The sequence below is a fragment of the Dermacentor albipictus genome, chromosome 1, assembly GCF_038994185.2.
Source record: "Dermacentor albipictus isolate Rhodes 1998 colony chromosome 1, USDA_Dalb.pri_finalv2, whole genome shotgun sequence".
Lineage (NCBI taxonomy): Eukaryota > Metazoa > Arthropoda > Arachnida > Ixodida > Ixodidae > Dermacentor > Dermacentor albipictus.
This window is the reverse complement of record NC_091821.1, coordinates 50,449,957-50,473,524: the sequence shown is the minus strand read 5'-3', so window position 1 is coordinate 50,473,524 and position 23,568 is coordinate 50,449,957. Positions and strand designations below refer to the sequence as shown.

General features: G+C 47.4%; 3 protein-coding genes across 5 annotated transcripts in view; 1 reads left to right on the top strand and 2 right to left on the bottom strand.

Moving 5' to 3' along the window:
* The window catches only part of LOC135912007 (nose resistant to fluoxetine protein 6-like), an 85,583-nt gene extending 71,943 nt beyond the window's left edge, over window positions 1-13,640 (top strand). Inside the window, exons 9-14 of the mRNA XM_065444390.2 lie at window positions 4,396-4,475; window positions 6,606-6,728; window positions 6,884-7,004; window positions 7,567-7,759; window positions 8,316-8,458; window positions 8,872-13,640. Coding sequence (XP_065300462.1) covers window positions 4,396-4,475; window positions 6,606-6,728; window positions 6,884-7,004; window positions 7,567-7,759; window positions 8,316-8,458; window positions 8,872-9,153 — 942 coding nt within the window. The 3' untranslated portion in view covers window positions 9,154-13,640. The remainder of the gene's footprint in view (window positions 1-4,395; window positions 4,476-6,605; window positions 6,729-6,883; window positions 7,005-7,566; window positions 7,760-8,315; window positions 8,459-8,871) is intronic.
* Window positions 13,641-14,985: 1,345 nt separating this feature from the next.
* The window catches only part of LOC135912008 (nose resistant to fluoxetine protein 6-like), a 98,407-nt gene continuing 89,824 nt past the window's right edge, over window positions 14,986-23,568 (bottom strand). For all 3 annotated transcript variants that reach the window (XM_070520960.1, XM_070520964.1, XM_065444391.1), the window contains exons 13-14: window positions 19,175-19,317; window positions 14,986-15,212 (exon numbers count right to left, since the gene is read on the bottom strand). In XM_070520960.1, coding sequence (XP_070377061.1) covers window positions 15,000-15,212; window positions 19,175-19,317 — 356 coding nt within the window. In that variant the 3' untranslated portion in view covers window positions 14,986-14,999. The remainder of the gene's footprint in view (window positions 15,213-19,174; window positions 19,318-23,568) is intronic.
* Window positions 21,390-22,819, bottom strand: LOC135912009 (dnaJ homolog subfamily B member 6-B-like). The gene has a single exon (XM_065444392.1). It carries the CDS (start codon window positions 22,719-22,721, stop codon window positions 21,666-21,668), a length of 1,056 nt encoding a protein of 351 aa, XP_065300464.1. The 5' UTR covers window positions 22,722-22,819; the 3' UTR covers window positions 21,390-21,665.

Sequence of the window (23,568 nt, the reverse complement as noted above, 5' to 3'; positions counted from 1 at the left end):
TCTATGATTTAACTAAAGCCAACTAAAAGGCGTGCACCGTAACACTCGTGCACAGTGGCACCATTTACAATAGTATTCAAGGCACCCTGATCCTACGAATGCTCCTTTTTTGCCAGCGCATGGTGCTCCCTGCACAATTGTAGTGACACGTCATCCTGTCGGACCAAGTTAACTTTATAGCAAGAAGAAGGACCTTCTATTAACTTCCCCGACTTTGCTGAGACCAGGAGTGCGAAGTTTTTATGTTTTTATTATTAATTTGTTTTATATTTTTCGCACTCACGGGAAAGTTGTTCCTGAATTATTCAAAACATGCTACATACGTTTCAGGCAGTCTATGCCAAAGGTTCTAACGCGACTCCGCGAATGACTGCACCCGTTTATGAGCTGTGTACAGAAAGTAAGTAATATTTTGTTCGTATGCTGCTAGAGTGCCGGAAATGGTGCGTGAGACCTACTACACAGCCCAGAAACGGCGTCCTAGCCAATTCTCGTATCTGTGTTTTATTTTTCATCGCGGTAGTACAGTCAATGAGTCTATATAATGAGCAAACTGGACAGTTCTTTAACAACAGGCGTAGGGAGGATTGTGCAGCTGTAAAAACGCAGATGGCAGAGGTTCATCTAGCTGATCATTGTCCAAGATGCGGGGCAACATCATATTTTGCAGCAACAAGCGTTCTTGAGAGGTATCCGCAAGAGACTCAAAGATTCATGAGGTGTACTGCTTTGTACGAGAACGAGACAACTGCTTGAGCATGCCATCTGTGTCCTCGTCACAAACAGAAATAGAATTTGCAGAGCCTTCTGACCAGGGCGCATGTGGGACGTGTCTGCGCTGTACTTATTGGTAGTTTGCATGTATATATATATACGCTGCATTATCTGCCAGTGAACCACTAGTTGATAGCCTGTGGATGTTCTGTCCTTTCAGTGCCTGTCTGCATAAATGATATCGGTGGAAAAACGCGTCCTTTTAAGCTAAGCCAAATAGCCCTGCTTATTACCCCTGCTTGTCGCTACCATCCCGCTCAACTTTCTGCATCAAACAGGCTGTGCAACCTCTCTACCGAGCGTCCGTGAAAATGGTTGAACCACGAAGCTGTGATGGTTAGACCGAGTTTTACACCACGCAAGTCAAACTTAATTCGCAAGCAGTCTATATTGTAAATCTTTTGTTTCACTATTATTTCGCCCTATTTTCGCTTTTGCGCGCTCCGCGTGGTGACCGTGCTATAGGAGGGCCTTTTTTTCTTACGGTTCTCTCAGTGTGTCTGTGTGTGTGTGTGTTTGTGCGGGATATTTCTGTCTGTGTTTTGCCGTGCTGTTAATCGCGTGCAAGTTTCTCCGCCCCTTTTTTGCGCTGACGCTCGCGGTAGGCAGTTTCTTCCTCAGGAGTACGCACTACTCGTGGTCTTCCCATAGTTGTAGCTCGGATGGAGTGTGCGGAACCACTAATACAAAGCTCTGTATATTCTGCGCAAGGCCCACCACTGGAGATGCGGCCTCTGCAATCGCTTTGACGATTAGTTGGATTGGTTTGACGACTGATGTGCCTGCCGGAAGTTCTTTCTGGCGCAGTAAGTGCCGGCAGCCACGCGCTCCTATAGTATCGCGTTTCAATCGCTGGGCACTGTTCGTTGGCGGCAAACCGCCAGCATAACATTTGTTTCTTTCGCGACAGAGTGGAATCAATCGTCAATGAATTCGATGCCGATCTGGCTTGACCGCCGAAAATGCGCCGTGTGACAACCGTATAAGATTCACGTACAAGATAGCATTCTCACAGGGAGAAAGGGGTCACCCCAACCCCTTTCCCTTTGTCGAGCTATTCTTTTCCCCTCCCGCTATAGGTCACGTGGGCCCTTTTTAGCGAAGTCTGACAACGACGGCACAAGGTCCGCATAAACAGCTTCGATGTAAAAGGCTTCCGCGGCCGGTACACCGACGTCACCACTGCAGTGGACGCCCTGACGAGTTTCCTTTACTGACGATATATTCAGTGACCAGCTGAGAAACCTTTGGCAGCAATACTGACAAAAGTGGTTTTGCTGCCTCCATTCTTTGCATTATTTTTGCAGACTGTCTATAAAAAAAACGTATGATGAAAAAAAAAAGGTTTCCGCCAAGGTTTCAACTGAGTCAAAGCGGCTGCTGCCACAGGACGACCCTGACATGAAAGCGAATTATCAGAGGAAGTGATGGCGATCTGACTCGAAGCTCACTGTCGCGGATTATAGGGGCGATTTGATGTGAAGGACGGTGTCGCGCAATCCTCATATTTCATTGGCTATCGAGTCACTGTGCCGCTTTATCTCCTCTCTCGAAGCAACGCCATATAAACCTCCAATATTCCCTCTTATAGAGTATCTTGGCAAGGGTAAAGCGATCACGTTTTCAGGAAAGAAAGAGATCAAACGCCGCGACAAAACAATACGGCCCATATAATTCTTGTATCACACCTTTCAGTCAAGATTGACCGATGCCCACCAGCTGCAAGGACACCGCAACACCTTTATTCTTTCCCTGCTGCAAATGTCTTCTATGCACCTGTGTGGTAGCAGATTATACAGGGTGTCCCAGCTAACTTTAGTCAGAGCTTAAATATATGCACATGCCACGTATATGGCTGGACAGAACCAAGGTAATGTTGTTTGCCGTCGCTTAGCGATACTAAATATTTTTTTTTCATTCCGTCTAATTAGATAATTAGTTTTAATTAATTAATCAACTTCTCAAATATTACAGCTAGCTGAAAAGTGTCAAGTAGCAAATTGCAGAGCGACATGACAAACTCCCGATACAGCCTTCTGTTCCTCAATACATGCTACATAAAAGTGTTTTTCCGAGCGTGAAAGAAGCCTTCAAATACACGCAAAGTACCTCGAGTGGCCCGTCGCGCGGCAATATTGCCTGTATTTGCAGGCATCTCAACGCTCGGAAAGACACTTAATGTAGCGCGTATCGAGCCTCAGAAAGCTGTAGCGGGAGTCTTTCATGTCGCTTTACAATTTTCTCCTTGGCGCTTTTCATCTAACTATAATATTTGAGAAGTTGATTAATTCATTAAGACTAATCATCTAATTATGCAGAATGAAAAAACATAGTTTGAGCATCTCCAAGCGACGGCAAACACCATTACCTTTGTTCGGTCCAGCTACGTGGCATCTGCACATTTTAAGTTCTGACTAAACTTAGCTGGGGCGCCCTGTAGCCCCTATTTGCCTCTCATTTTTCTTCCTCTCAACTTTCACGTACAATTGTTGACCATACTTTTTTTTTGTTCCCTCCAACCGAATGTTCTGTAGTTTGTTGACTGATGCTCAATATTGGCGTGGGTTTTTCAGTGAACAGCTTAAACTTTCTCGCATTGACTTTTTTATATATATGTAGTTCCGAAGAGCCGAGTATGACGGCATCTTGAACTTCAGGGACTTAATTCACACTGCTTTTCTTTCATAATAATTGCTCGTCATTGGCCAGTCCCCTTCCCTACTCATGTTTGCTGTCAACGAATGGCCGACGCTTGTTCTTTCGAAGTGCCCTTGCGTATGAACTGCATCGCGAATGCGGCTGTGGTTCTCGAAGCCTTCGAAATCCGCTAGCGTGATTAAATAAGTTCCACTGTAATGCAAACACATCTCTCAGTGTAAAGTAAAAACGGGACGATACTGCGGTTAGCCTACTTTCATTGCTTTATTTTCTCTTTCTGATTAGAGCGAAATGCAAAAACGTACGTGTCCCGTGCATTGGGGGCACGTTAAGTATTCCCTGGTGGCCAAAATAAATCTGGAGTCCACCCCCCCCCCCCCCTATTGCGGCCCTCATTATCAAATCATAGTTTTGGCCGGTAAGTCACCAGAATTAATTCATTCATTTTCCCTTTCTCTCTTTCGTCACTTGCGATAAGGGTGCTCAATGTCAACTGCCATTATCGACTCAAAAAAAAAAAGCTCTCCAGTAATGGCTGCTCGACGTGCGGTCGCTTGCGATCAACATGTATGCGTGAATCGATGTAACAATTTAACTTCGTGCGCGTTAGAGAACCTCTGCGTTTAAAAATTAAACTGAAGTTCTTAATTAAAAGCGTTTCCTAAAGGTCTGGTGTTTCTACGGTATACGTACACGGTTCCACCAATGAGATATTTACATATATACATACGTACATATATATATATATATATATATATATATATATATATATATATATATATATATATATATATATATATATATATATATATATACACGTTTTCTTTTCCTGTTGTTTTGAGACGACCACTAGGATAACAACGTGCAGAAATCCGTGAGCTGTACAAACTTTTTACCGTCTTTGGTTCTTGCACATGTCTAGTTACAGAGGTTCACTAGTTTTCCGTGTCTCTCCTTGCGCAGTGTATGCAGCAGTACTGGTACATCAGCAGCGACATGCAGATATTCCTCGTCGCTGTACCAATGTCCATCATATTTGTGAGGTACGTGCATTTCAATGATATCAAAACAATGCTAGCCTCTGCAATTCCACCGTCAAAACCAGAGCGCCCTTTGCCCTGTCTGTGCAAATAATGCACAAACGATGCATGTCATGTAATTAAGTTGCAAACCAATATACCCCAAAGGAACAACTGTTCGGAAATTTCCTTCTTTCCTAGCATGTCTAGTTGCAGGTACTGTTGGTTATTGATATTAATCGTGCTTATCATATTATCATGTGCGTGCTTGCTCACATAACAGCTATAGGCTGCCCAACAGTAGACAAAAATGATGATAAAGATACGTACAAAAAGGTAAGACTAGGGTAAGACTGACACGGACAAGAAACAAGTGTAGGCGAGTGACTCGTGCACCCAAGACAACTCAGCGTTCGCTTTTTCGCTTTTAGTATTCCGGCGTCGACTATGAAGCATTTTCAGTGACTTCAATGCTTGCATTGAAGTCACTGAAATACATTGAAGTCACAATGTATTGACTTCAATACATTGCTTGCATTCCACCTTACGACGGAGACCCTAGGAGCGAATAGTTCTAGAAACTCGATAGATCATCATCCCCTGTAATGACAACGACAACACGTCCCGTTTCAGTTGCTCCGAAGGCACTGCGGCATGATGGGAGACGAGCATGCCGATGAAGCTGCTCGACCTTCTCATGAAGAGGGCGCGCAGTAACCCATCCGGCTGTCAAGAGCTTCGCGTGCTTGCGAATGGTGTCACACAGTCCGTATGGAGCACACCAAGTTTTCAGCACAGACGTCGGCATCACTTGGAGCACTTCTTTCGTCTTCGTCCCCCCTCTCGAGTATCCCGACCATAGACAACAGTACTTTGCCAACTGTGGCTTGACGTCGCTTTCACAAAATTGTTTGCTTGCCGCATTGGACGGGAGGATAGTGCTGCTTGTGGCTACTGCGGTAGCGAGGAGAAGCTATCGAACACGTTCTTTACCATTGGCCTTGCTGTAGCGCACAGAGGCAGCCGCTCGCGACCGTGTTGGCCCGTCTCGACGACCGGCCGCTTTTGGTGCAGACAATCTTGGATTGCCGGCCTACACGGTCATCAGACCAGGGGTGGCATTCTCGGATGATCACTTTCGGCGATACTATCACTGTCGGGTAATGTAGTACATGGCGCCTGGATGATTGGAGAGGTTTTGTTCCACCAGCCAATCAGCACGTACTGAAACTGATATCTCCGAAAGTCACCGTCCTAGAATACGTTCCCAGAAGCCAGTGTTGAGATTTTTACTTTCGAGTGGCCTATGAAAGGCTCTGACACTCCCAGGCGTTTCCTATACCCTCTATTTCTATTTTGTGCATTTGCGTTCTTTCACTGCTAATAATTCACTCTATCTCCCCACCCCCACCCTTCCTTTTTTTTATACTTTCCCCCAGAATTTTTCCTTCCGGTAAACCTCCCTGCCTTTCCCATATCATTTCTCTCTCAAATACAACACGTATTTAAGCTTCGTCGTTCTAGTGCACTAACGACCACAGAACTGTACGCAATTTATAGCAGGGGGTGAGCCGCCAGATGGATGTGTCGTGCACATGCTCATCTACAGTGCGCATTTGAGGTGCTCGACAGCGTCAATGCAAACAGTGCACATGCTACGTCACCTGCAACGTCACCCATTATGGAACGTGACTTCGGCAAATCTTCAAAGACAGAACCCGCAACGCCACCACTAGGAATGCGCCGCTCAACTATAAAGAGGAAGCGAGAAAGCAAAAAAAGAAGAAAAAGAAGGCGAGGGGTTGGTAAGGAGAACGTGATACGGTTCCCCGGGTCCGGTATGGGAGAAAAGAGGAAAGGAATGTCACTAGCAAGCCAAAGCCTAGGCAAAGGGAGAGCGTCTATGTGGGCAGTGAAACTAGCCTCGCGGCACCATGGCTGCGCGGAATTATAGTTTCTCCTATCTCCTCTAATAATAAAAAAGATTTCAAAATTCTTGCAGTAGAACGCGCCCATAGAGGCGCTTTACAACTTTCAACGTATAACCAAAATTTCTTATGGGGGCCTGGTGAAGGGCGCTTTGATGACTCACCTCTCTTTTATGCATGCTACGGAAGCGTTGTGACTGCAATAACGTCTGTGCAATGATTGCAGGAGCCCGGCATGCGGCTTCTCCTTGGCGTTGCTGCTCAGCGTTCTGGCATCTGTGGCGGCTGGTCTCGTAACGTATATGAAAGACCTGAAACCATCTATCGCGTTCACAATCGATGACTTCAGGTAAAGCCGGGTTGCTTCTAGCCGTTTTTAGAACTCGTTTGTGCATGTTCGTTTCCTTGTTCCGATGTCCACTGCGCCTAGGAACGTTAGCTTGCATTCACCACGCACTTTTCTTTTGCTTTCTCCTGCCCCTGATCCTCACCCTCGTGCCACAGCCGCAATCTGGAGACTGCCGAATTTGTCCATGAGCTTCCTTACTCGAACTTGGCCACCTACTTTATGGGAATACTCTCCGGTTACTGCGCTGCCACTTGGAGTAAAGCGTGCATAAACAAGGTAAATTTTGTGTGGGCTTTTCTAGTTAACCTAAATAAACTCGTTCGGAAAAACTTAAGTTTAATTGATTCCATATCTCAGAATTTCCGAACTGATAAATAGTAAGGGGCGGATTATTATCGGGTGAGTGTTAGCTCATGCTCGTTGAAGCAAAATATACTCGTAGATATTTGCATGCGTCGCAAAATAAACGCGCTGCATACGAGACTTCAAATAAACTAAAGTGATACCGGTTTGCCGCTAAACCAATAGCCGTTTCCTTCAAATATATTTCGTCTTGTGTGACATAAACTCGTCAATGCCGGCTAATTAATCTGTGTTAGTGTTAGTCGAATATGTAACTCGACCATCACCCCATACGCGGTGCCACTAATTCGGCGTCCGTGCAGCTTCCCACGGACCCCTTTCACGTTTCATATAAAGCGTGCTTAATGCACGGTAACAGCGATGTCGCAAAAATCCGAAGCTCTGCTTCTGGGCGTCTGCGGCGACCGCCTCGCATTTCGTATACATGTAACGACGTGCCTCTGAACGAGCCGCCGCCTCCGACTGGTATCCTCAGGTGCTGCAGGCCTTCCTGTGGATCTTAGCGCTGTGCCTGAATGTGTTCCTGGTGTTTGTGCCGTACGCGTGGAACCGGTGCGAGACGGACGACCTGAAGCAGCTGTACGCGGCCTTCTACGGCGGCAGCTACCGCTACCTGTGGGGCCTCTCCTGGTGCTGGATCGCCTACGCATGCGCCACCGGAAGAGGAGGTAACGCAGGCAACCGGCGCTGAATCCTTTGTGCATGCGGGACGCAATTGACAGAAGCGGAAGCCGCTGAAAGCGATGCCGGGCTCATTTGAGGCCCCCTTGTAACGATAATTTTCAAGGGCCAAGCACTAGCAAACTGCTGTCGGTTGCGCCAGCCGATCACCCTGTTTCTTACTTCCTACTGTGAAGAAGCTAAGTTTGGAAAAAGAAGAAAAGAAAAGAGAGAAGGGAAATGGGGGGGGGGGGGTGTCTCCGCGCTCTCGGACCAAACTTTTTGTCTCCACCGTGCCTAGATTTCGTTCTATCTCCTCCTCCTCATGTGTTTCTCCTCCTGTTTTTTTTTTTCACTTTATGAACAGCAGGCAAACAGCATTTATCGGCTGTTCATAAATTCTCGAATAATTGCAAGCAAGCTTCACGCTGTGCTGTAGTGAAGCAGCGCTAGTATCAACGTGTGCGGTTGCGCACCAAAGTAGTTCATTACGATTGTGTTAAGGAAACGTACAAGCATGGCACATAAATCATAGGAACACACTAAATGATTGACGACTCGCAGGGATCCTCTCCAGATTCCTATCCTGGAATCCCTTCGTGGTCCTGGGAAGGCTGACGTTCGGCGTGTATTTAATACAATACGTCGTCTTCATCGCCAGGCAAGGAGTCAGCACAAACACCTTGCAAGTCAACGAATTTCTACAGGTAAGTTGTATCTAACAATCCAACTAGATATCTTCAGCTGAGCCTGAATGCTGTCTCAAGGAACAGTGCTTTATAACCACGCTTTGTTCTGCTAACAGCGTGGTCGGTATTTCTCTCACTCAGTTTTCTTTTTCTACTAGGTTCAGACAACCTTTTTGACTCGTATTCCTCAGAGGCAAAAAGAAGGAAGGGAGATTATGTTCAGAAGCTGTCCATATTCGAAGCTACAGCTGTTGCGTAATCATCCTGCGCCAAGCAAAAAAGGCTGCTTTGCGGTCCTTCGACCAGCTATTTAGTGTGTTACTGCAAGCTTCAGTAACAAAATAGACTTTTGTTTTAGACACTTGCCGGGACTGACTTGCCAAAATTGCTTTTTGGCGTTCGACCGAGTGACGTGATCCCCGTGTGCGCAGGTCAAAGACTCCTTGGGCGTGGCCGTGATCAGCTACTTCTTCGCCTACCTCCTGCACGTGGTGTACGAGGCGCCCGTGGCCGGCGTCACACGGATGATCTTCCAGTTCCACAATATCCGCAAGCCGGGAGGAGGCTCCAAGAAGCGGCCGCAGCAGCCGCAACCCGAGTCTCCGCCTCCAGCCGCCACCACATCCGAGCCGACCTCGAACGGATCGGCGGCTGCGCCCATGGCCAACAACGACTCGAGCCACACCCCGGCCAACATTCCCGAAGAGCCTTAGTCCTGAGCTCCGAACGCGTGGCCAATCCAGGGACGTACGGCTGTGTTACAAGCATCGGCGTGGAGAAAGGAGGAGGAGAAACTGCAGGGCGTAATATAAATTGATGAGCCCTTTAAGCGAGGCATTTAGGTGCGAGATCAACAAAAGAAGCGACACTGCCTCGAAGGGAAACCAACTTTGTTTTTTGTTGTTGTTGTTTGTTTTCAAACTGACGTCTACCGCCTCTAGAGAGAAAGAACTGAGGCTCCAACTCCACTTTGGCGTTACGTTAACGGAATACTCAGCGAACACGTGAAGCAGAGAGAACATGGTTTGCCTTAGCGGCAGTGTTATACTTTGCTGATCTGAACCCCATCGTGGCATCATCAGCCGTTATTGGGAACAAGACCCTGGATGGTACCGCGACCCCACGTGATGCCGTGGGAGTGAGCACGCATAGCTTTCGTCTGAAGTGCTCTCGCATACTGCGTTTATTTCTTTGCGCCAAAAGGGAGGAAATAATGTGGAGCTGCCTGCCACGATCAGTTCTACGAATCATCTCGACGTACGGCCTCGAGCGTAGTGTGGGGCCTCGGGAAGGCTGTGCCAAACGGTAATGCCACTTGGAGCGCCAAAAAGTTTGCGTCGACGCGAAAGAACGTAGAGCTCCTCGACCACTGTGCTTTCTCCCATGCCGGATGCTAAGCACGAACACTCGTACGGCCCGCGACGGAAGTCGTGAAAGTCATAGTTCATTCCCAGATTGCCTCTTTCCCTCTGTCTCTCTTTCTTTGTGTGTGTGTGTGTGATGTGTCTTTCAGGCGCGTTAGTGCCTTGTTTTCGAGAGTCAACAAACGATTATGAGGTTCAGCTGGACTTGTTTTGAACGGGTTCGAGGTCAACAGTTCCCGATGACATGTGCAGGATGTCTTGAGGGACGAATGTATTAAAGAATTGTTCGCTGCAAGTTATTGTTGCTCAAACGTGCCCAATGCTTACGCTATTTCTGTTTTCTGCGCTTTTTCTGCCTGAAAATGAACGAAGTAGGTATGTTGGACTCCGGTCAAATAGTTGGAATGGCCACGTACCAAGCACCACTACAAGATACAGTTTTCCCTGTCCCAAGGCCACTCCATAAAAATTATCTTAAAAATAGTTCGAAAATACTTTATGAGAAAAGAACAATGAATTTACAGGACTACGGTAAAATTTCTGGGCACAACCGCGTGGTGTTTCTTTTTTTTTTTTTTTCGTGTCCGCGGCAAGAGAAAACGCAAAGGAGGATTCCTGTCCTTTGCTTTTTTTCACCTCACCGCTCCAACCCACGAGTGTTTTGTTTCATTGCTGTGTATGCAGCCATCAGTAAAACAAGCCTGTCCTGGTCACATCATTATGGAGAGTCCCCGCACAGTGTTTCTTGCGCAAGAAAAGTGGCGCCGTAGTGCTGTAGCCACCAACAGAATGCTGGGAGGACTAACATCTTTCTTTTACGGAGATATAGGAGACCTTAAAGGTGCACCCGACAACCAATATTCCGTGTTCACAAAGGCTCAGTGCGCACTAAAAAACGTGTAAGAGCTATTTTGTTAACGAATTGTCAATTATATTGAGTGTAACGCGCAGTTACTTGGGCTAGGGTGTACATTTACATTAAAGGTTGGCGTTAACGCCGGCGGGGTGGCTAAATTTGGAAGAAAGAGGACAACAGCCAACGCTTACTTATTGTCACTTCCAATCGAACGTCTCATTTTCTTTTTAATTATTATTTTACATGTAGCTGCAAGCCCTAATGTAAGATTTATTACAGTGGAATCAATACTTTCCGGGGAAGCAGAATGTGATGTTGGGCTTGTTGCTTCACGCTTGAAATGCGGTTCTGGCGCAGCAAAACTAAGCGGACAGAAGAAGGGAAAAAATGGCGCCCTTTCTGTGCCTTCTTTCCGCTTAGTTTTACTGCGCCAGAACTAGATTTCTTCCGAGGAAACTCATTCCGAGAACACTTTATTTTCCCAGCCAAGGTACACGTTTCTGGCAGACCTTCATCCACGCTAAGCTGTCCGCGTCATGGTACTTGAACGGCGGGTATACCCAGCATGTTGAACTCGCAAAGGAGCTTGTACTACACTCTCTCTTCGTGCAATAAGAAACACTGCTGGTGTCGGGAAGGTATGCACTCGGCCAGTGGTGGTGTGACCGTGCGTGCATGGTCACATGGAACCATACTGCATGCGCGTGGCAGACTCTTTGTCGTGGTTCACTCCAGAGAGAACACCAGCAATTTGACGTTCTTGGAAACTACAAAATTCGACAATAGCCGCTCATTCATATAGGGTTTCATTCGCATAGCTGTTGCAGAAAAACGATGCATCACAAAAGCACGACAGTGACCTGTCATAGACAAGATTTATGATGGTGAATGGTGCCTGTGTGATGCGATGCATTTTCTGCAAAACCCCTCCTTGCTTATAGTAAAATTAAAATAAGTTTAAGGGTACTCGTTACCATTATAGCGGCTATCGCTACTTCTATTCACTTCGCATTATTTTTCAGGAAGGCAACTAAGTCATAGGTAAAATATTAATCGAAATTTTTCAGGCCACTGCGCCGTGAGGGTACTTGTAGATCCTTGTAATCGGGAGGACCACGAACTTCGATGCTGAAAGCCACAGAGCTTGACGGGGACTGTGCTTATTGATTTCCTCCGCTTCGGTGTGCCAGGTATGCTACAAGAGCTCTGCAACAGGACCCGGCTACACATATTTTACTTGCGGAGTGACTTGAAGACTTTCGACTGAGACAGTATGCATGTGCTTACAGAGGACCTTGGATCACAGAAGGGCCCGTGCGCCTGAGTTTCTTCCTGATCTGGGAGCTCAGCTGTGGATCTTGAGATGCAGTGTGCGCGTTCAATACACGACTGCGCGAGCAGGTAATCTGAGCACGCAGAGACTGCATGCTTGGATTACCAAAAGGAAGAAAAAAGTACAACAGCTTTTTCGTGTCTTTCGTGCCACCAGAGTTTTGTAAGAAGCTGCCCCGCTCACTATGACAGCAACGGTGACACGAAGCACTATAGCACCGTGTCGCCGTCGCATAGTAAAGCAGTTCTCTCTAGCTGTCCCCATATTTGTAGCGCCACCGTGTGGATGGTTCTCAAAATTATACGGCACGGTGCCTTACGTGTAATACATGAAAGTGCAGAGCGACCACCTTTGCACACGTTGACGTTTCTTGATGGTCGTTGACGGGAGACGATGCCATTTGCTATTGTTGAAGTGAGCCTGAAACGATTTCCTCGGAGCAGACACAGCATTGTGTCGCGGAGGGCTGGCTATGGTCTCTTGTCAACGATTCCTTGCTTGTGATGACCTGTCTTGTCAACACTTATGCCGTTGTGCAATGCAAATCTGAAAACTGCTCTTGTCTGTCGCTTGTTGCCCCCAAATGCTTTCAGAGTGAAGTTTTCTGTTTTTGAAGTACAAGGGGGTGCGATGTGAATCATGCAAACTAAGAAAATCGAAATAGTAGAACAGCTTCATATAAGAGTATTATTTCGCACTTCTTACTGTTCAATACTAAGGCTAGCCCTAGTAATAATTCAGCCGATTAGCGATAATTTTTATTGTAACAAATTATCCCACTTGGGGACGTAATTGAACTTCTGCGTGATGTTGGGCATCGCGATTTGCCCCCAAGTAATAGCATTCAAGAAAGACGTGTTGTAAACAGATGTTCTGCCCTAGCGACACAAGTGAAAAAGAAACACCATCCTGTTCAGGCGTCCAGGCTGTGGGCAAGGTGAATGACCGCCAAGGTCAAACTGTTTCTTCTCAAACATCTACACATTTACACCCTGTACACACACCGTTATTCACGCATGAAGGCACTGCCTTCAAGCCCGTTTGTAAGCTCGCGAGCCACATGTTGTCAAGCGTATACACCCACGATAACCTGCGTGTTAATCAGTCATTATTCAATTCGAAATGTGTCTAAAAGGAACAAGAGTTTTAATTAAAGCATCATCATTTCACGGATATTTTTACGATGTTGAATACATCTTCGTAACAAAGAGCGTATAATCGTTTACATACGGCATGCGACAGTGGTTTGACTATACTTATCAATGCACCTATACAAGAGCCCATCACTCGACGCCATGAGCACTTTCACCTAGACTAGGCAAGCAAATAATTGTTCACACTGACAGGTGGGGAAAGCAACATTATCTTTGCTGCTTCTTTTTTTCCTCTTATCGTGCTTTTCTTTGCTGTTGTTATTCTTCGCGACTACGGTACAAGAGTCTTTTGCTCAGGCTCTATTGCACTCTCTTTATTTATGGCCTTCACTTCTTTCCTTGTCTTTGTTAATATATTTGATGCTTACGCGGTTTCCTGTGCTGTTTTATATTGTCCCACAAACCGCGAAACTGTTTAGAAAACCTTTCATGTGAATTCTTGTACGTTTGTTATTTTTTAGACCATGGAAAAATAAATCGTTTCACCTTTAAACTAGGCTGTTTCGCCTTGCTAAAATTTGAGGTCTCATATTTTTTTCCCTCTTGTCTGTAACTCGAAGATGACCAGTTTAAATGCTTCGATTGTCACGATGATCTTATTGGAACATATACGCAAACGTTGACAACATTGTGCGTGTTTACGAATGTGCGCAAGCCCTTCCTACCATTGCAATTACGTACACCGAAACCTTTCACACGAGCTACTTAAATTTGTAGGTCTTCAGGCCCGATGCATATACCTAAATAAAAAAGCGCAACGTCATTCTATGTCGCCGCATGCGCACGTATTGGGACGATGACGTTGTGGTGGTGAGCTCGAGGTATTCCTATAATGTGAGAGCAGTAAACGAGTATGCTAAGTTGTGCCGGCAACGAAAGTTGCCAACATTTACATGCCAATATTAAAGTCTCAATCAATCAATCAATCCCTTTCTTGCCATCATTAAACACATTCTCTACTAGTGCATACACATGATCAATAGCCAAATATAAAGTAAAACCAACATTAAATTCTCTCCTCTGGCATTATGTGAGCTTCATCATTTTACGCTAATACTTCAAAAGAAACATGCTTCAAAAACACCATGCAAGTTGGGAGAAGCTCAAAGGAGGCAACTACGAACGTAGGAAGCTCGAATGGGGTTAATTCCTTAATTACCGTACATTTCTTTGCGTTTTCGGCCGTGCATTAATTATGTCCTTGACGATATATCTATGACTTGATATCTTGGCTAACGTCTTAATGTAGTTCACGAAGACCATGTAGAGAAAAGTATGTAGCATTCCGCAGATTTCTCAATTACCTGACTTATCAATATAGATGTGAGCCCCCCCCCCCCCCCAGTTTTGCATATCCCTTTCAACTTTAGCGGTAAGTTGGAAGGATCCCGACATCCTTCCAACTCTCCGCTACAGTTTAAGCCACGATGCATTGCGTGTAAATGGCCGCAAGTTTGTCGAGTACAATGTACCGCCAACATTTATCATGCACGCTACTTGGCCGCAGTGGCTCCACGTGCGGAAAGTTTTCTGCAGTAGCTGAAACTAAAACCATTTCCTTTCACGACGGCGCCACGCGCACCGCACATTCACGTTAGAGCTCTCTACAACTCACATATTTCACAAAACCATGACTGTAGAGATGATCGCATGCGATGCATTTCGGGAATATGTAGCACGACTGGCCGAAAGTCAATGCATCAATGCAGCACGACCTTTGTCTGGGGAGAAGCGCTCGATGACCGTCGATTTCTATGCACCTCGACTCCGTGAACACACACTGACAGCGCTCGTGTGACACGAGCGAGTAAGACAGTGAAACAGTCACAGTTGCGTTTCAAAAAGAGTTGTATTAGAGCTTGCTCTGTTGCTCGCACGTGGCGGCACAGCTCGAGGTGACGCCTGCTTTCTTCTGTGCATCACTCGCGGCGGTGCGGTCGTCGTCCGAGGCTGCCCGCCGGCCGAGCAGCATCTTCTCGAGGTTCGCCACGGGCGCTTCGGCTGCCAAGTAGAGCACGTAGGCCCAGAGGTAGCTGATCGCAGACACGCCCAGGAAGTCCTTGAACTGAAAGCGATACGGCCTCGTCGATACGTGTCACAGTATACACTTCCCGCGTACACCGGCGCTAAGTGTGCAAGGCAGCAAAGGGGGCGAGGAGATGGAATACGTTGCGCTTTGCCGCAGTGCGTCGGACCCACTTTCTTTCGGCGTATGCTATTTCGCCCAGTTTATTTCATTCCTGCTCTCGCGTCCTGGAGGCCACGGATTAGGAATATATCGTAACTTCCCTTTCATGCGTCTCTCTCGTTCGGTAGATTTCTTATAACGAAAGCAGTGGCACTTCGGCAAAGTGGATTACGTGTCCCACTTTTCCTGGCTCTGTTGTTTTCGTCTTAGCGTTCGCTCACTAAGCGTGGGTATATAAAGCAGGGGCGGCACGGATATAGCGCCCGCGTTAAACGCCCTCCACAGTCCCGCGATAGTCATCGCCACATTACAGAGCTGCGCAGCGGAAGGGTGGTGTTCTTTACTTTTAATCCTCGCTAGCTGTCGGTCCTTATCGCGACATTTTATTCTTTAATCCTGACTGAGCTTGCGAGGAAGGACCTTGGAAGCTTTTCTGGCTGTTTTCTTGCTTGAGTGGAGAAAAGCGTGCCCGGGGACGACGCAGCACCGAGTGCGGCTGTGAACAAGGCAATTAGACATATTTCGCAATCGCGCCGATGCTATCGAGACGTATAGATGCTCGATAGTATCCTTTCCGTTTGTATTTCCCTATCGGCAATTTTTTCACGCTTCTAGTTTTCTTTTTTTTTTTCACGCTTGTCGTTCAAGAGAGCTCTGCAATACCTCCAGCGTTTCCAGCGCTTACAGTCTATCCGCTGTTCCTCTCAAACATTTTCACAAGATTACGTAAAGAAAATCTGGCGCTGGAATCAAGGGTGGCGCATTCATTTTTCTATTTAGCGTCGATGTAACATATTGCAAAGTTTGTTTCTGTTATTAAAGGCTTCTTATTCGTTTGGTCACGTAATTTCCAGTGTATGAAGAAATAACGACACTCAAGCGCACCTTTATGGCTAGATAATAGACGTCAATTGTGCGCAACCACACCCAACAGACAACTTGCTGCTGGGTGTTGTCTGGCTTATAGTGGACAGCTTCAGTCACATGGTATACGCAAATGAGTATGAACAGATAACTTCAGCACTGGGTATGCGCAGCTTGGCATGTGCCACTGAGTATGTGCCAGTTCTTGACAAATCGCCCAGAATCAATGTGCCACTGTGACACAAGAGATATGAAGCCTTAAAGTGTATTCAGATACGTGTCGTACTTCTCTGTGCATGTATACTCTCATCAATGTTCCTTCCTCGACAAGCACTCGACCTCCGTCTAGGTTGCGCGAAGCCTTAGCCTTCGCGCGACACAGACATCCAACAGCCATACGGGCGACGAGGCTAGGCTCCTGTCATCCGCTACTACTGCCACCTGGCTAACTCAAGCTTCGCGTCATTTAGATTGCAACATTGCGTTGGATATCCATGTTTTTAAATGGCTGGGCCCCTGTGTGTTAAGAAATTAAATTATGGGGTTTTACGTGCCAAAACCACTTCCCGATTATGAGGCACGCCGTAGAAGGGGACTGCGGAAATTTGGACCACCTGGGGTTCTTTAACGTGCACATAAACCTAAGTTCCACGGGTGTTTTCGCATTTCGCCCCCATCGAAATGCGGCCGCCGTGGCCGGGATTCGATCCCGCGACCTCGTGCTTAGCAACCCAACACCATAACCACTAAGCAACCACGGCGGGTGGCCGCTGTGTGTTAAGCTGGGATACCCCATATTATATGTCCCCACGTATTATATAATGTTTTTGAGAAACCACGGAACACATCCGCAGTAAAACTGTCTTTTGAACATCAGTCACTTTTTTTTATTATATGAAATGAAACGCTAATACGTACACCGGCCTATAGGACATGCTGTCGCGATAGTCACGGCAATCACAGGAAGTGCTTACAGCCCTCTTCATGTCTGTATAGAGTTTACTACAAAAATTATTCGACGGTGCTGGCCCTACGATCGCTTAATTATTATGGAAACGGTGCGTAGTGCATATTTTTGTATAATCTTTGTTTTCGAGGCTTCAGGCGTTGTCGTACTTTTATTTTTTGCCCGCTTTATATTTCAAACATTTCAAGCTCTTTTAATTTTTCAAACAGATGAAGACGATAAGTAACTGCGCACACGCATACGAGGGACGTTCAGAAAGTAAGTTTCGTCATTTTTTCTTAAAGAGAACATGGTACGCCAGGTGAAAGAAACAATCGCCTTAACAATCCATGCCCGTTGCTGGTTCAACGACGGAGGAAGCATCAGCGGAGGAGGAATAACGCATGCGCAGAGCGCCGAAGAAAAGAAAGTGTACAGCAGGCCGGTGTGCCCGAGGTTATTCGAGTACAAATCACGATGGCAGACAGACGTGTTCTGACAACATGGTCGCCAATGGAAGTGCATGCTGTTATCCGGTATGAATGGGCACTTGTTCCCTGCATTGAAAGCCGCTCTCGCGGGTTGTCACTTCTAAAACAATGCTGAGGTGGAGCAGGGTGTGCGACAATTCCTTGCATCGCATGGGCACCGAGTTTTACCAGAGTGGTTTCTTCAAACCAATTGCACGCTATGACAAATATCTCAATGTCATTGGCGACTATGGGGAAAAATAGTGCAAGGTATATAGTTCATGACACCATGGTGTATTTTTATATTCAGTAAAATTACCATGTGAAAATAAATGACGAAACTTAGTTTCGGAACATCGCTCCTGTAATCATTGCGAATTGTTGAACCTATATGACGCGACCTTTTGCATATAATGATCAATTAGCGAAGTCGCAAAGCCGTTTGAATCCACAAGGACGAAAGCCAAATCCGTATACTACCCATCAGTGACATGCTGCTGGCTTAACCGCTATACTTGCGGCTCCCATAGACACTAGCCCCAGAGTCGCATCTAGCAATTTTTGTAGGAACCTCTATTATGAGAGCGAGGAAGCCCTGTGAAGCGACTTGCTCTATCTATGGACCTCACGCTGCGGTATGCGTTTGTGCCACTAGCGGATGACACAATGAGTCCAGACAGAGTAGCGTCTTCTGATTCTGAGCGTGCGCTACCAAGCGCCGACTACAGTTGCTGCAACGTGTCGTTTTTCATTGATTTCGGCATCTCGAGACTTTCAGTGCCCCGCTCTATACGCAAGAAGGCCTTCTCTATCGCCAGGCAGCGAAATGAATTTTGTTATTGTACGACCAATCTTTTGATCACCGCTCCTGCAGTTATCGTTGAGAGCAAGTAGCTAGCCCATTTGGCAACATGTGCTGAGAAAAGAAAGTCCCTCTCGAACCAACAACACCTTCGGACCGAACTACTTGCTCTGGTGCGTTCCGAACGGCTCACCAGGTTAGACGCGATGCGTATACCAACCACAGTTTATCCTAGTTCACTCCACTTCGTAACGAGATGCGAGGTGCTCCTATTGAGGCACGCACGAATACCCTCTCTGCCGACCCCCTAAATTAAACGTTACACACAATGAGCGACCGGTTTCTCCCTTGCATGGCGTGCGCTGACTTACAGGACAAACCCCACGTTCTGCGCGATGGCCCGGGTGGCTACGCAGCCACGCACAGGATCGCAGTCAAATATCTATGCACGTAAACCTGCGACCCTGGGGGAATGACTGGCGACCCGCAGACATCACGAGGGCGTTGCTCGAAGACCTTAAAGTTCTAGGGTTGGCTGACGACCAGACCTCCCTTCTCTCCGCGGGCACGGAAAGCCGGTTTCGCAGTCAATAAAGGTGTTCTTTCTCTCTTTTTCTGCGATAGAAGGCGTCAGCGCTCACAAAAGTGCACTGCTCCGGTAGTCTATAGACAGCCATGATGGAACGATAATAACAGCAAAACAAAATAAATTATGTGGTCGTTTAGCAGCCATGGCCATGTAGGTTTGTCAACGTACCTGTAGGAATTCGTGGAGCTGCATGGGCACAGTGATCACGCCCACGCGCGCCAAGTAGACGAGGTAGTGGATGAGGTAGACGGAGTAAGTCAGTCGGCTGGGCACCACGAATCCTCGCCACGACAAGAACGTGTTCACCGGGCCTGCGCAATAGGAGGCTGTTGGGGGCTGCTTCCGTTAGCGAGCATCGTCTGCGAGCTCCGATTAATCGTTTCCCTACGTTGCAGACAAGCTAGCACTTTTTTCGCCAGGGCATCATTCGTCAGCATGGCCATCCCATAGCATCGTTCTCTTTTGCGTGTGATAATTCCGAACTTACTGCTATATAAACCTTTCCAGTGGCTCTTGATATATCCGTGGTCTGAGGCGTTTCTTGCACGCCGCGCGAGGTTACGCTAATCTCATCCTTAACGCTGGATCCACGTGACGGACCAAACCACTAGTTTGTCCTGCAGGTGCAGGGCAGATGCCTCGACGCCATCCTCGCAGGTCCTACGGGAGTGCTGGCGATGCTGGAATGCGATAGCCTAAGCAGCAGGCACGAACCCCGGCAGGCCGGTGGACGCCAAAGACCAACGCCGATGACACGCTCACGGGGGGCTGGCCGTGCGAGAACACGAATGCCGAGGTGTTTGGTATATGACCCCCGAACTGAAATTTGTCTGCCAAAAAAAGCCCAGACGCGATACACGTAAAATGTCCGTCTATTTGGGTCCCTCCTAACCGTTTTCTAATTTGCATGAAACTGGTCAAACGCGACATGAGAAACAAAAACATATGGATCGCTGGCTAAGACAAACGCGTGAAGAGGTATATTCCAGTGATATGTATACGCAAGGTAACCGTTATTATGCAAGTTGTCCCACGTAACTTGTACCAAAATTTAAAAAATATGCAAGTGCCACGTAGGTAATGTTTGCAGTCGCTTGTTTCAAGTCAGGCTAGTTTTCTGTACTTCGTCTAATTACACAAGTAGTTATTAATTAACTAACTTCTAAAGTATTATATTTGCAGAAAAAGTTTCAATGATAAAATTGAAGACCATCCTGAAAAATTCCCGATCCAGACTTCTAATGCTGAACACATGCTACGTAAAAGTTTTTTTTTTTTTTCTAAGCATGAAAGAATCCCACGTAATCCCGCGAAAGGTGCCGCGCGACTAGTCACGCTGCACCTTTTTGTTGTTTTTCGGGCTTCTTTCATGCTTGAAAAAAGCCTATGTAGCACGTATTGAGCGACATAAAGCTGGATGGGCAATTTTTCAATATAGTCTACAATTTCATCATTGACAGTGAAGCTGACTTGACAAGTTAATTGATACTTGATAAGGTAATTAACAATAATTAAGTAATGAGGCGAACTAAGAAATATAGTCTAACTTGCTCCAAGCGACGGTGACCAGCATTGCCTTAGTTCTGTCCAGCTACGTGCGTGGTAATCACATATTTTTAAATTTTGGCATAAGTTACGTAGTACACGCCCTGCATTATTCTTGATATTTACATTTCAAGGCATATTCAGGGCTTAGATCCAGGCTGTCGATCCAGTCGTTATTTCGGCCCGTCGTGTGAATGTGCGCCCGCAGACAAGCGATACTGCCGGCACGTGATCAGTGGGACCTCCGGTCAGTCTGTCATGTGGATCCAGCTTAAGCGACCCTGCTGCAACCGCGAATCATGTGCGCAAGACGACCGCACACCGAAAACACGCGTTGATCCGTCGTATGCCTAAAATACGACAGCTGCTGCGTTTATGGGTGCAAAGGTTTTGCCAGCCCTCAACGACGGGAGTGTCCCGATCCAGAAAGCGTTGCCAAGTGCCAAACCATCAGGACAAGGAGCCAGGCAACGTCGGTATGGAGAACTGTACGCGACGTTTTGGGTACATAGTTCATCGAGCATGAACCCGTAGGCCATGAATGACATCGAGTAGGCACAATATGCAAACACAAAACGAATAACCCTTTAATAGGACTGCGATTTCAGCATGCGCTGTCGCCACGCGCGCGATAAACAATAATGCATTTTCTACGCGACAGCCACACACCACAAGATAGAATAAACATTACGACATGCACAATCCTTTTAAGTGAGCTTGCAGTTTTTACCAGTTCGAAGGGCGAGTAATAGGCGCAGGAAATACGGGACTAGGACGCAGTGACACAAAGAAAAGCGTTTCGTATTATGAGAAAGTATATTCACGTTCAAGACCAACCTGAGGTTGATTCCGTTTATTTGAGGTTTTATTCTATTATCGGTCGCGTACTAACATTATATACTCTGAAACAATACCTAATTAGCATATAGCTATTCGATGAGCACGTTTTCAAATGGGAGTAAATGTATCCAAAGCTTCACTGCCGCGCTACACTATACACGTCGCAACTGAACTGAAGGCGCATGATGGGAACCTTCGATCTCACACGTCCGTGAGAACACCAACGGCGTTATTCGTGGGTACGCCTTACAATCTCACGGGGTCAATGTGACGGCTACTTGGGCGGCTTTCCTTTCGGCGGCGCGGCGGGTGCCGACGGGCCAGCCGCACCATCGGCGGATTCCTTCTTGGCGGGCTTGGAGCTCCTGGAGGCGTCCTTGGGCCCACCTGCGGACTTAGAGTGAGCGCGGCTTTTCCCTATTTTGTTCAGGATGCGAACAGGAGCGGGCTTGAACCCCGGTTTGGCATCGCTCGGGCGCGGACTACCGGCTCTGGCGGGCGGCGCCGTCCGTGCGACCTTGGCCTGCGAGGCGCGCTTGCCGAGCACCGGAGCACCTCCGGGGCCCAGCGGCGCGGCTGCGATGTCGCTAGGCTTTCGCGTAGTGATCGCACCACCTTGAACGACCTCGTTGTTCTCGATGACTGCCTGCACGAGACCGTTGACCGCGCGCGACACCGGCACGCCGTCCTCGAAGCGCAGCACCGTCTTCACGCTTTCATCGATGGTGGTACGCGTCTCGATGCGCTTGCCGCCCTCGTACCAGGCGGAGGACATTTCCTGCGTCGGCATGCCCGTGAAGCCCGGCGCCACGCTCATGCCGCCCGGCACGTGCGTGGCGAAGAGCACGTCGTCCTCGTGGTACAGAAATCCCGAGTGCTCGGCGGGGCCGAAGCTCTCCGGCCAGAAAGGCAGGCCGCCGGTCAGGACGGTGGTGCCGCGCGCCTTGTTGGCCCTACCCGGTTGGCCGGGCCGGCCGAACAGGTCCTGGAACGGACCGCTGGCCGCGCCAAAGAACTCCCTGAACACCTCCTCCGGTTCGCGGAAAGTGAACGCGTACGCGCCGCCGCTCAAGTTGCTGCCGGGCGAGTCGGTCTGCGGCTGAGCGTTGAAGGCGCTGCTGCCGAACTGGTTGTACTGGCGCCGCTTCGTTCGGTCTGAGAGCACTTCGTACGCCTCGGAGACCGCCTTGAAGCGCGCCTCGGCCGCCTCCTTTCCTTGGGGGTTCTTGTCCGGGTGCAGTTTGAGTGCCAGCCGCCGGTAGGCGCGTCGTATTTCTTCTTGCGAGGCGTCGCGACCAACCTCGAGAACGCGGTAATAGTCTTCGCCCATGACTCGCAGCCGTTGCTGGGGGCTCGCTGTCCACAGGGAGCAAATTTAGTCGACTTTCCGGAGAATTTCGAGGCATCTTCCCCGTCTTCTTTCTCCACTTCGCGTTCTTCTGTATAAGCCACTTGGTCTACTAGGATCCCCTGATGATTGCACGATTTTGGATTTACACGACATCAGGGAGTGACAAACGCGTAAAAATCGCAGGTAGTGCTATTCTGGCTGAAAACATTGGAATTCCAGCATTTTTTTATTTTGTGGGGGGAGAAACGTAAAGAAAACAAACACAATGCAAAATGATACAGCATTTCGTTTCTAACATCTAGCTTCAATGCGACCACAATCATTTTCATCATCACTTTTTTTAGTATGGCTTTACACATTGATCATTATGATTATTGTCATCGCCATTTTTACTCGGTCATGCAAGATGTCACGTGACAGCCATTTAAATTGCTGACATGAATTAATGAGTAGCACTGCTCTGTAGCACCGAGATCATAAGCCCGCTTTCGTTAATTTTGCTTTAATTGTATGCTCTTCTGCATCAAGGACTATTATAGCAAACAACATAAATTCACACAGTAAATCTAAAAGAACAAATCTCGCCGAATAACCGAATCACATACGAAAGCATAATATTGCTATGGGGAGAAAAGTGTGATTAATTATTACATTATTCATTAATTATGGGTTTTACGTGCCAAAACCACGATCTTATCATGAGGTATGCCGTAGTGGGGCATTCCAGATTAATTTTAACCGCCTGGGTTCTTTAACCTGCACCTAAATCTATGTACACGGGTGTTCTTGCTTTTCGGCCCCGTCGAAATGCGGCCGCCGTGGCCAG

Coding starts and splice junctions, on each gene's coding strand:
- LOC135912009 (XM_065444392.1), bottom strand. CDS start 22,721: ATGGGCGAAGACTATTACCGCGTTCTCGAGGTTGGTCGCGACGCCTCG.